This window comes from Dermacentor albipictus, chromosome 5, assembly GCF_038994185.2.
Source record: "Dermacentor albipictus isolate Rhodes 1998 colony chromosome 5, USDA_Dalb.pri_finalv2, whole genome shotgun sequence".
Taxonomy (NCBI): domain Eukaryota; kingdom Metazoa; phylum Arthropoda; class Arachnida; order Ixodida; family Ixodidae; genus Dermacentor; species Dermacentor albipictus.
The window spans coordinates 97227394-97240752 of NC_091825.1; the positions used below are offsets into that span (position 1 = coordinate 97227394).

At 44.3% G+C, this 13359-nt stretch overlaps 1 protein-coding gene across 6 annotated transcripts in view; it reads left to right on the forward strand.

Moving 5' to 3' along the window:
- The first annotated feature begins 3799 nt into the window (after positions 1 to 3799).
- Positions 3800 to 13359, forward strand: part of LOC135917277 (acetyl-CoA acetyltransferase A, mitochondrial-like) — a 54083-nt gene continuing 44523 nt past the window's right edge. For 4 of the 6 annotated variants that reach the window (XM_065450823.1, XM_065450824.1, XM_065450828.1 and 1 more), the window contains exons 1-3: positions 3800 to 3952; positions 10998 to 11054; positions 11555 to 11672. In XM_065450823.1, coding sequence (XP_065306895.1) covers positions 3917 to 3952; positions 10998 to 11054; positions 11555 to 11672 — 211 coding nt within the window. In that variant the 5' untranslated portion in view covers positions 3800 to 3916. Of the gene's footprint in view, positions 3953 to 4422; positions 4470 to 8962; positions 9161 to 10997; positions 11055 to 11554; positions 11673 to 13359 lie in introns of those variants that run through there. The other 2 variants (XM_065450827.2, XM_065450825.1) reach the window with 2 other exon arrangements.

The following is a 13359-nucleotide window of genomic DNA, read 5'->3' on the forward strand; positions in this document are numbered from 1 at the left end:
GAAGGCTATCTTGGGGCTCGACCTCACAAAGCCCTTTGACAATGTCACCCATGAGGCAATATTAAGGAACCTATCGGACATAGGACCGGGGGGTCGAACCTTCCGATACATCAGATCATTTCTGGAGGATAGGACTGCGGAGATTGTAGTCGGAGAATTTAAATCGGATCCTTTCCCGTTGGGGGGCAGGGGGACACCACAAGGGTCGGTTTTATCGCCGTTCTTGTTTAATCTCGCCTTGATCAAGATACCGCCCAGGCTGGCAATGATATCGGGACTTAAACATACATTTTATGCGGATGACATTACTCTATGGGTAACAAAGGGAAGCGACGCACAATTGGAGGAAACTTTACAACAGGCAGTGGATATTGTGGAGGAGCTAGCGGGGGAGGCAGGACTCTCGTGCTCTCAGCCCAAGTCCGAGCTTTTTGTGCTTAGGGATAAACCAAGAGGGATACATGCGAGGCACTATGTGCCGCCACCACCGCTGAAGGTGAAAGTGGGGGGAGCACCGGTCGCTGAGGTCCAAATGATCAGGATCCTGGGGCTGTATCTGCAGACTAACAGGAAGAATAGGGAGGCCTTGGAAAGGCTCAAAAATACTGTCAATGCTACCGTGAGACTTATCAGGAGAATCGCCAATCGTAAACAAGGCGTCAAGGAAAAGGACTTGTGTAAGCTGGTACAGGGGTTTGTGCTCAGTAGAATAGTGTATGCGACGCCTTATATGAAGATGGACGCGACGGAGAAAGGCAAGGTGGAGGCTATGATTAGACAGGCGTATAAGGCGGCCCTTGGGTTGCCTAATAATACTTCCACCGAAAGGCTGCTGGGATTAGGGGTGCACAACACCTTGGAAGAACTGCGGGAGGCACACTTGGCGATGCAACTCAGTAGACTTTCCAAAACGATAGTAGGGAGGGATATATTGGAAGGGATCGGCATTGGAGTTGATCCTCCAGCTGGGGACATGAAAATTCAGGTGAAGCGAGAAATGCACAAGGGCTTGTAAATAAAACCTTTACCTAAAAATATGCATCCGATGCATCACGAGAACCGTAGGAAGGCAAGAGCCAGAGCTTTACATGCTAAGTACGGGAAGTACAACGGGGCGGTCTACGTAGATGTCGCCGAGTATAAGAACAAGGACGCATTTGCAGTTGCGGTGGTGGATGGGCGGGGACGCTTAGTCACCTCTGGATCAGTCAAAACCCGCTCCTCAGAAACTGCAGAGGAGGCGGCGATAGCGCTAGCTATAGGTAATACTGAAGCTGACCTGATTTTCAGCGACTCTAAAACAGCCATCCGAAATTTGGCGAGGGGCAGAATCTCTGTCACAGCGGCAGGATTACTAAATCGGGCCACGGGGCGAGGGACTACGGAGGTGGAAATTGTCTGGGTACCGGCCCACTCTGGGAACCCTGGGAACGAGGCGGCTCACATGAATGCTCGAGGTTTCGTCAGCCGAGCAGGTGAGCCGGACGTTCCAGGGAGGTCCACGAGAGATGGGCTGGTGTCCTTTCACGACATTACTAACCATTACAAACTTGAGCGGAGAATTTACCCTCCACCGGACAAGCAATTGGTGAAGGCGCAGGAAAGCGTCTGGCGAAGATTGCAGACGAGATCTTTCTATAACCCATACGTGTTAAACAAAATCTACCCGGACGTTCAGCCGGAATGCAAATGGTGCAAGGAACTGGCCACCTATGACCACATATTATGGAGCTGTAGCATAGCGCCGCCACCGGCGGATATTATGCGTGATCCTTCTCTCGAGCAGTGGGAGGCCGTGTTGGCCAGCTCAGACCCGGTCGTCCAGACCAGGGCCGTGGAGTGGGCCACCCAGGTCGCCGTCAGCCATGAGCTGATGGCCATCTAGCACGGAATCGTCCGCACATGCGTTCTGACGAAAATAAAGTTTTTCCATCCATCCATCCATCCATCAAGAACAGCAGACGTACGACGTATCACGACGTATCAAGTACGACGCCGTTTTGAAATGATCACATGACGACGGTTTTGTTTGCGTCCGTGATTGGCTGGCGGAGTAACAACCCCTCGCGGTCCGTGTGCCTTGGTTGCCAACTGCTGTTTTTTTAAAGGGCAACTCCGGCGATTTTTCGATGTTCACTGATGTTCATAAAATTTTGCATATATGCTCTCTTTTGCATTCTGCTTATTTGTACCAAACTATACGGCTGCAAGTCATTCAGTTTCCCTGAAAATGAATTTAAAAAATTGGTTGCTTTCCGGACTCATGACTTTCTACACTCTTAAAAAATGTACACCCATTGGGGTGTACATTTGCAACGCAACGATAAGCGTTATCTGTCTTCACTCTTAAAACGGTTGCACCCTTTGGGGTGTATATTTGTCCCACAACAATAATCGTCATCTGCCTTGCTTGCGTTTCCTTTCCTGAAAACTCGGCGCTCGCTACTTTCCTGTCGTGAATGCTGCGTCACACTGATAACGCGCATGCCGTTCGTGACTGGGAAGTACCGGGCTCGCAGCGTTAAAGAAAGGAAACGCGGGCAACACGGATGACGATTATCGTTGTGGGACAAGATACGCCCCAAAGGGTGTAAATTTTTCTAAGAGTGTTGCTTACGTTTCCTTTCTTGAAAACGCTTCGCTCGCTGCTCTTGTCGAGAATCCTCTGTCGTGCTGACGACGCGGATGCCGTTCGTGACTTGGAAGTACCGGGCTCGCAGCGATACGCAGCGATAAAGGAAATGCGGATAAGACAGATGACGATTATCTTTGTGTGGCAAGATACGACCCAAAGGGTGTAATTTTGCTTAAGAGTGTACTGGCCACCCTGTCTTTGCGACGTCAGAGTCTGCACCCCACTCTCACTGAAATCGTCGCTTAAATCACCGCTGTTTAGTTCGGAAACTGTGTAAAAGCTCCTTGTGTCGTCAGGAGACATCATCAGCTTCGCTTCTTTGGTGTTAGCGCCACGTGGACTAGACGGGACACGAGACGAGAAGACACCACAAACGCTGACTCGCGTCTCGTGTCCTGTCTATGTTTTGCGCTGTTAGCACCAGGATGGAAAACAAGCCTAAGCTGGTATTCTAGCGAAATACGCTGTACATGTGACAGGACCGTCAATACACTTAAAAATGACAATATCATAATATGGTTCAAAAAACGCCGGAGTTGCTTTTTTTAAGTTGTATCCTACTATGGCTATTGTTCTGCCCTTTATTTTTTGCACCCTGCATGTAACCAAGGAGGTGTGCAACATGAGTGGTAGACTCATCGACGAAAACGGCACACACACACACACACGCGCGCGCGCGCGTGACCGAACCAACGTTTGCACGCTTGCACGCACACACAAATGTGTTTTCAAAATGACGGCAGTAATTCATTGCAAATACAGAAATTTATAAATTTCGCGTTCGGCAAGATAATGGGGGATATGCTCGGGACTAAATTATTGCAAAAAGTTAAAAATGTACAATTTGTCTCGTACCCATAGCTTTAGCATGAAGGTTTCAAAAAAAAAAGGTGGAGGGGGGGGGGGGGAATATTTATTTTTGCAGTCACTATAAAGGTATTCCGTGAGATCGGCATTCCATTGGTACTGTCGACCTTTAAAAAATTTTCACGTACAATTTTTTTTAGCGGCTCTATCCAAATAGTTCGAAAATTAGCTCCTGATAAAATGCGTAGCCTATACAGCGTAGAGTTGATTACACGTTTTGCACCACGGCTTTACACAGCCGCACCACCATCTTTGTTTAATTGTGTTGGCTACTAGCGCCACAGCGACAACACCCACCTATAATATCGTAGCGTGCTAGGCCTAGTGCAAAGATGGCACCATCGGCTTATCGTCTTGCAGTGGCGAGTTGTACATAATTGTGGCGTGATTTATTTGTATTGTTTTGAATGCGTTATGGCTCTGTTCGTGACGGGGAGGTGTAGCAGAAAGGTGAGGAATTTGATGTTGTCTCTTGAGGTTTGCTTGTGTCTCTGAAATGAGATATCTCCATTTTTTTTTTCGTCTCTTGCACTTGCTCATCTCGGTCCATCGATGTCGGCATACGTTAGCTGCCTCTCCGCTACCGCCGTACATTTCGCCGTCGTTCTCGGCGTATGCTTGGGATCATTTGTCAACGACAAATTGTGCATCAGCATATGCATAGCGTATTACCTCCTCGTATGCGACAAACGTCTTCGCCGGCTGGCGTGGCCCTGCCGGGGAGCATGTGCTTCGTCGGGAGATCTGGGAGCACACGAGGAAACCGGTTTGCATCGGCGGTTGGGGTTTTGTATATCTTCCTCTCGCCCATGTGCCAGACAAACAAACATAAAAGAAATGCACAGTTTAGCTCTTCCTCGTTCCTTGGCTTTTTTTGCTCTCCACGCTCCTTCCTGTGTGCGGCATCACTCGAACGGACGTCTCATCCTACAGCGCGCCGGAGAGAAAACGTTGCCTCTTTTTCAAGGTATGTCGGTGCCGTACTGTAGAGATAGAGCTAAGAAAAAAAAAAATAAAGTTTCGTTGTGCGATTTTAGTGTCAAGTTCACCGGCGCTCGCGTCGTGCCAGGTCGGGGTCATTGGCATAATCAGAATGACCTCCTTGCAGAATATTCATGAATTTGCGGCGGTATTTTGCGGCAATTACAGAACATTTCTGGTTCTGCGCAAGCCTTGCCATGCTGTGCGGACGAAACAGTTTCAATATTCTCTGTTGACGGTGCTCGTTAGAAGGTGGAAGAGAGGACATTGACTCAAGGTGTGCGACCTGGTTAACTTGGTCACTCTCTTACTAGCGAAAATGTAAACTTCGTGATTTTATTTAAATGAGATAATATAAGCTTCGGACACCGAGGCGACTTTGAGAGCATTGCTGAGAAACTACGAATTACTACGTCAGCCTTGGTAGCTTATTGCTTGCCCCAGATGAGCCCTGCTACTTTTAGAGAAAACGTTCAGCGCAAGCATTACTTTTCTAACCTTGCATGCAATGGAAGTTTTCTTTGCAAGATTTGGGCTTCGAAGCATTTCACGCAGTATTAGAAATTCTTGATGATGACATCACTTTTAGTTACTGTGCAATTTACAGGCCCATCAAAATACAATTTATTCTCTTTAATTGATTATTTTAGGATACTATGATACCAGTGGCTCGGAATGTGTGGAACAATTTAATTCATTAGCTGTGAGATGCATTAAAATCCGTAATAGGCTTTGACAAAGATAGGTCCACCTATAGAAATGTTGGCCAGCTGTTCTGAGGCACTTTATCCCTGTTTAAGTAAACTTCTATTCCAAAATAGGCTTCAACTTATTTCTAATTGGCAATAACACACACTTGTGCTTTTACAAGTCTTTTGGATTGTGCAGATATAGGTGAGGTGACCCGCTGTGGTTGCTTAGTGGCTTTGGTGCGCTGCTAAGCACGAGGTCGCGCAATGAAATACCGACCACGGCGGCCGCATTTCAGTTGGGGCGAAATGCAAAAAACACCCATGTACTTAGATCTAGGTGCACGTTAAGGAACTCCAGGTGGCCAGAAATAATCCAGAATCCCCACTGCATAGTGCCTTATAATCAGATTGTGGTTTTGGTGCATAAAACTCCATAATCTAATCTTTTTATATATGGTTAGGCAACACGGTGGTTGAAGGTTGTATTGTGCTAAAATTAAGGTAAAAATGATTCCACTTTGGCATGCAAGTTCTGATTTGTAAGTGCTAAAATTTTCAAGTGGTATTTATCTGTACTAGAAAGACACAGCGTTGGAACATTGCACTCAGTGCCAAATGTTTTCTGTACTTCTAAAACCTTGGAAAAGAAATTTATAAAGCATTTCAAAAGCCTGATTTATGTTCTTTGATTTAAGCAATGGTATTTGGATGGGAACGAACAAAAGAGAATAGCCAGTGTAGCTTGTGTGATCACTAAAGTGGCAATAGGGATTAAAAATAATATGTAGGTGTGCCATATCACTAAGTGCACACTGTGTGTTAGTTTTGTTGCATGCTAATGTAAGATTGAAAGCAAAAAAGAACTATGCTAACACTTCAGATAATGGAAGTAAAGGTATTCGCCATACCATACATACATCAGGTTGGTGACATGAACGTGTCCAGTCAGACCACGGAAATAGAGCTTCTCTTGGTAGTGTTAAAGGGGTCCTGAAACACCTTGCTAACTAATCATAGAATGACATCACTATTAAATTACATCACCTCGCAAAACTCATTCCACAATAATTTTTTGAACCCTTCAAGGACAAGCGAAGTTAGACGTAGTTATTGAATGAATCGGGTGGATTTCTCTCTCCATTCATTTTCACTTGCACGTTGGAAGCTACACAAGGGACATGGTAAGGGCGGGCAAAGCAGCACCTTGCTGGCCCCGCCCAAATACTGAGTGCGAGACGGTTCGCGCTGGCTCCTCATAGCGACCACAGTATCTACACTATGCTTTTCATTTTGGAGACCACGTGCAGCAGACGCCGCAATGCGTAGCTGTCACGTTTAGACTGGCAGCGCAAAGATTAAAGGTCTTTTTTGTCTTTTTGAGATCGCAGTCATATGTATTTCTCATTTATTTAACTCAAGTGAGTGACAATTGTATTCTTGAGAATGTTCTTGCAATTACAAAATCAGCCATTAGCTATTGTGGATCCAGCTGCTTGCGATGACGCTGCATGATGTCATTTCAGGAGCGAGAACAATTTTTCACAGCTTTTGACACCATATAGTAAATTTTCCCTGTTGCATGCAGTGCAAGAGTAGGTGGCTCACATTCACAGGATGGCAAAGTTTTATTGCTATGTTCAAAAATTGTTTCAGGGCTCCTTTATATCTGGGAAATCCTAAAATGAAGCATTCTTGTTTAATACCAGCGTCGCACGGCCACTTTCAATCGCAGTTGAGCCCAATGTGGACCAAAATGCTCGACCATGTTGGCTCCTTCGTGCAAGCTGCGGGAGGGAGCCAATCACGACTGGGAAATTTTATCGTGTTCGGGCTTCATTGCAATCAAAAGTGCACTGTGTGGCACTCATAAAGTTGCCGCCAGTTATTGTTTTATGTACCAATGCTTACTCCACATATACACGCAATAATTGGGGCCTTTCTGTAAGGACAAAGCTTCTTGCAACAAATAATTTTTGCCTTAAGAAAAGATGGATTGCAGGCACAGTAAACTGTTTCTGGCTAGTTAAACATACAGTGCAGTTTATGGTTAAAGGGTACTCTCTGATGTGCATCTCGAACTTTTCTGACAGTTTAGCTGCAGTTTAGCTTAGCCATGTCAATGCACAAAGCTGGAGTGTAGAAAGGTGCCAGGGTCACCGTGTGAGTCATCTTCTGCAAAATCTAACATTTTTACATTTTTTATAGGAAAAGATTACACATGCTCCACACTCATCCCATAACAGATGATCACACTGTATGTCACTCTTGCGGTAATAGTAAAACAATGGTACATTAAGGCAAAACTGTAGAATTGAACAGGAGAAGTGCAAACTTGTAACTGGCGCTTATTGAGAGCGGAAGGCAGAAAAAGGTGAAGTGGAGGTAAGACCAAAGGCTAAGCTACAATTCTGATGACATGGCACTCCATATTCCGTGCATGCATAACATGTAGTACTGAAGGGGGCATTAATATAAGTAATGAAGTAATGATATAAGAAGTAAATAATAGAAGTAATGAAACATTCAATGCTGCATTACTGCAGCATGGAATGTTGCTCAGAAAATGCACTTCTTTCTTTTGTCTCATTTGATCATGGTGCTCCCCTTAATTTTTAAGCAGCAGGTTAAGTGCTTTCCAGATTTACATGTTTAAGGATGTAGGTTCTGAAGCCATTTGAAATTCCAGTACTGGTTTCACCTTGCCCCCTGTTCTCCATACCCCTTCCGAACATGGCCACAGTCCCTCACTAAATAATATTTGTATTAATTCACTGCACCAACTGAAGAGAGTTGTGTGTGTCACCACCATTATGGCTTCATTACTGCTTTCGAGCTTTTCTGCCTTCCGTTTTCTAGATGGCCATAAATAGTATAGCACCAGTGACTTAGCCGGGGGGGATCTAGTGTAAGAGAACTTTACCAGCACTTGCCCCACAGTTAGAATAGCAAAGGTTGTTAGAAATTGGGCACAAAAGGAACAAGAAAAATGGAGAAGCTGCTGAATTGTCAGCAACTTCAATTTTTGTGACTCACATGATCTACTGAAATATAATTCAGCTAGAAAGTTGTATGTACTCATGCAAGTTAGGCTTGCTCATTGCGAGTCTTCTTTAGCTAGGTGGCAGAAGTCTATGCACATCAATGCCAATTGTTGGCAAACTCAGTGGTAGAGCAGTTTGACATCCTGTAACATGAGCAATAACGGGGGGAACCGAGGGGCTCAATTTTTTGTTAATAACAATCGCACGAAATGTCAGTGAAGCCGTGGAAAGCATAGGGGAAGTTAATTGTTACGATTCATTGAAATGCAGGATAAGGGATTCAATTAAACAATGAACTCCCCTTACGCTTTATTAATTCCTTTCAAATGTAAAAATTGTTCTTTTGCTTTATTTATCTAGCGTTATTTTCATTTACTTTATTATTTATACATTTCAACTAAACATAATTTTCACAATACTTTTCCTGGCGTCACTGTCATTTCACATGATTATGTCGACCGATTCACCTTTTATTTTCTCTAATTCCTTTCTTTATGTTCCTGCTCTATTCAAGCCTAGGAGCCATTCTTGACAAATAAATGGTTTAATCGTTCATTAAAGCCTTATAAGTAATGCTGCAGTGCGCACTAGTACGGTGCGTACGGCCGTTGTTAGCGGTTTCAAGGTCGCTGCCTGGCAACAGTAGACGGCGAACGCGAATCCAAAGCCACGAAAGAAGGCAGAGCGGAAGACGTCAAAAGACAGTTTGCGCTCACATTGGCTTGCCATGGGCTTGCGTTGCATTGCAAGGTATAGCACAGCGGGGAGTGGACGTCAGGCAGCGATTGTTTTTTGGCTTTTTCCCAAATTTATTAATTGTAGGAAAATGCAGCTTGATATGTCGGGGGCGGAGGGAGGAGCAGGACGTCGCTGTGCCTGCTTCAGACACGTGGCGTTTCCATTACCGAAAATTCTTGCAGAAGGTCCACTAGGTGCTCCACGTGGTGAGTTATGCACTTAGCCTAGGACTCCTGCTACATCATTGTCGGTTGTCTATCGACACAGCTTGTTTCGTGATCGTAGCCCTGAATATATTGGAACTTTGTATTAGCGTGTCCTCAAGTGCTAAAGGCTGCTTTTTTTTTTTTTTTGGTGGGGGGAAGGGTGTAGAAGTTTTTTCCATTGTGTTACCACGTGGTAACATTTCGCGTCACACCTTTTTCGTTTATTGACTGTGCCCTCGATTAAATCGATCGCTCCTTCACCCACTGTGTTCCACTGGCAAGTATCACTGCTTTTTAACATTTTGCCATGTCTAATGTGATACGCGAACGTCTTGGGTTGCCGAGAGCTCTCTCGCCTTTGTTGTGTCGTGCAGTCTATTGTGGCCATTCGGTCGCCTGTTCGGCGTTGAGTTTCGTGCTAAAGAAATCCTGCCTTGTTAAGTGTCGCCTGAGCCACGGCGTTGATTTCATGACACTACGCCTTTGTGGTTAAGTGTCGGTTGAGCCTTGGCATATTAATGTGGTTCGGTTATCCAAAGGGCCAGTTATGGGTACAACCGCTGTGTCCTACCAAAGCCGAACGACATGATTTAAGCTGCAGATCGTCTTTACTTGCACGAGAGTAGTGTGGTGCTGCTGATTGCTGGTGCTAGTGAGTGGAATCCTCAGCTCCTAAAGGGACATGTAGTATACCTTGTGACAGGTACATTTTCCTCCCGGGCTGTAATGCAGATCCTCATTTAAGCAGTGCCGTGACGGGGTCACAGGGCAGCCTTATGCATAGCTGTGTTCTGCAGTAGGCTTCTGGTTTTTTCGTTGTGACATGCCTGTGTTCGGTAAGATATGTAGAGGGAGGGTTAGAGGAAAAGCAGATTTAGATTTAAATAAGTGAATCACTCTCTTCTTTGCAGCATAATGCTGTAATCGGCTTTTAATAATGGAATATTGCCCAGATGGGGATTTGTCTTGTGCAGCCTGAATTGAGCACACAGCATCATTATGTGTGCCTGCACTTTCATGAAAATTGCCACATTCTACTAACAGCTGCTTCTGGTCAGCGACAAGTCAAGAATGCAGCAATCCACAAGAGGATGCTGTACCTCCTTTTGGTCTGCTGCTGTACTTGAATATCTTACCCTTATGAATTGCTTGGACACAAAGGAAGCAGCCCCTTGATGATCCAGCAACAATGACCATGTCATTAACTTATGGTGTGAAAGCACATGATCAGCTGATGTGACAATGATAGCTCATGGAATTAGGAATTCAGGTTACCTGAGAAAGTGATATGGTTGACTGGACCTCCTGTACAAAGATTCACCGTGGTAACTCGGCAACGCGAGAGCAGATTGGTAGACAGACCATTGAAGGCTGACCAGCCAACTAAAGCTGGGTTGCCCATTAACAGGCCCTGGTGTTGCTAGCACCCAGGGCTTAGTCAGGGAGGGGGGTCTCCTTGCCTGGTGATCAGTAATACATGGGCATACATAGATAACATATATACATCTAAATAAGCCTCTTTGAGCATAGGGGAGACCTCTAAGCACTACTTGCGCTTCTAATGAGGAAAGAGCAACCCACCTCACATGCACCTGCCTAGATGAGGGTTTTGTAACGTTCCTGCTTGAATAAGAAGGGGTGATGAGATAAGGCTGCCTTACTGGCACAAGTATGCATGTTCACTAGCTCTAGCACTAGCTTTCTGTCACTAGCCTTACTGAAGGTTTTTATGTCTAAAACATCCAAAAGTAATGGTCATGTCTCAGATGTATTTCTGAGCACATTTGCAGAACACATATTTTGTGAATCTTCATGGTATATTTTCTGTCTTTTTCAGCTTTCTACTGTTCTGCTACATAGGATGTACAGCAACGGCACTACAAATACATTAAATGTAAGTATTTGAGTCCTTGGAGGGCTAACATACATGGAAAGTCACACTGGTATCAATGAACTTAAAGGAGCTTGAGTCTCTTGCTGCCTATGTCGAAAGAAAAAAAATTACTTGACTGCGACTCCAGGCAGCCTCTTGCTTGAGTCACACTGGGCTTATACATCTTTGTGCCTAGTGTATGGTTCACCTTGGACCACATTTTTAAAACTGCATGCTAGCTGTATGTGTGCAGATGTATGTATAAAAGTTCATTTCAAACTCGTATTGCATCGAAAGAAAGTTGCAGTCAAATGAGAAGCAAGCTCTGCTAAATTAGTTTATAAAATGAGGTTGCTTGTTTTGCACTATATACGTGCATAAATAGCTGAAGTTGGCCTCTTTCATTTATAAGTCTGCATGCACATTCACTTCATCCAATGGAGTATTTCTTTAGGTGATATCTTTAGAGAATACTCTACATACACGGGCTGAAGAAAAAAGTGTTTTCTTTTTAATTACAGGAAGTGGTTATAGCCTCCTTCGCTAGGACGCCAATTGGTTCGTTTCGAAGTTCTTTGGCTTCCGTTGCGGCAACAAGACTTGGTTCCGTAGCGATCAAAGGTGCAATCGAGAGAGCAGGTGAGAGATGCACATGCTCTGTTGCATTTATGTAATTTATTCTGAGTGTCTAACAATGTTACGATTTTGATGCATTCACCATGTATGCCTTGTAACGGACCATCGGCCTAGTCAAGCTGTTTTCCAGCAGCTTTTTTAGCCTTTGGTATCTACCAGAACACTTTTAATTCTGGAAATAAATTGAATTGAACTCAACTGCCAAGTGTCTGGACAGTTAAGTAGAGAAGCACTGATCTTGTGGCCCACCAGGGTTTGTTGGTGCCGGAGGTCATCTACTATTTACGAGAGAGCGGCGGCCGCCAAAACATGAGCACTGCTTGCCAGTGGCGAGAATGCTGTACCAATCTACACCGACTGGAATTAGCTGCTCCGTACTGCTCCAAAGGTGTTCTTTTTTTTTTTCTCTCTAGAATAGTACCATGGCAGTTTCAGCAGTGCAAAATTTGAGAAGCTACCACAAAATATAAAGCATTCTGTTGCAAAACTGAACAACTGAACAAAGCAAACTGAATGATGAGTGGGACTGTTATGGCACCTGACAGAATACAATTCAACCCTATTTTTATGCGCCAACTGTGAAGCTACGAGGGTTAGGTGGCCACGCTGGCAGTCTGCGACTGCGGGATTAGTGCAGTAGTTTACACATCGAGGGCTAGTGTGTGATGTTGCTCTGTAGAATAAAAGGTAAGCAGTGTCCACTACTACTTATTTTGGTTGTTGCCAACTTTATTAATTTGACCATATGACTGTTTTCAAGAGAACTTGAGGTCATAGAGTTAAGCCGTAGGCTTTATAGTAAACGTGCATGTTGATCGGGTGCTGGACTATGGTTTATGCTCTTTGCTTATGTCATTGGTAAAGTATGTAGTAAACAAGTTGCATGTGAACGGAGTGAGCAGCCTTGCCTTAAGCTTTTCTGGGAGTGCACACACATTCGTTATGGAACAGAGACTCGCATTGCTAATTATGATTCATGGAACAAAATTAAATTGTTCATATTGAGTTTGCGAAATGGTTCTGCCTTAAAGGGACACTAAAGAATAAAAAACTTTGTAAGCCAGAAGAGATGCAAAACTGAATGATGAGTGGAACTGCCTGATTGATGGCGACTGCTTGGACCTAGTTAACTGTTTCTTGGTAAAGTTGTTGACTGAATTTAGCAAACTTTAAGGACTTGTACTGAACCACAATTCTCGCGACAAACCATTTGGACCACCTGTTATCAGCGTACAGTGCGCGGCTTTCTCAACGGGATTAAGTAACTGCTTTAATTTTGATCGCTCTCATTTTTTTTTTTTGCTGGTCGATGTTGCAGGTAATTGTGCATTCGTTTTGAACTTCTCCGTGCGGTATTCCAAATGACGAAGTCGGTATCATGGGCGCATTTTACACAGCAGCCCAGATTGAATAAGTACACTGACCTATCGGTGTTGCGGTTTTGGCCCAAAATATAAGTTGTAACTGTGACCTTCATTTTCTCTAATAACCGTCTTATGACAGCAAAATGGGAGTTTTGAAGGATTATTTTATCTGACTAAACTGATCTATTGTTTCTTTTGAGTGGTCCTTTAATGCTTTGTAACCTGCACACAATAGGCAGCAGGCCATTTTTGGTCTATGCTCTCCACTGTCGACATCGTGGGGAATCATTTCTTTGCTAGTTCTTATGATGAAATGGTTATGTAAA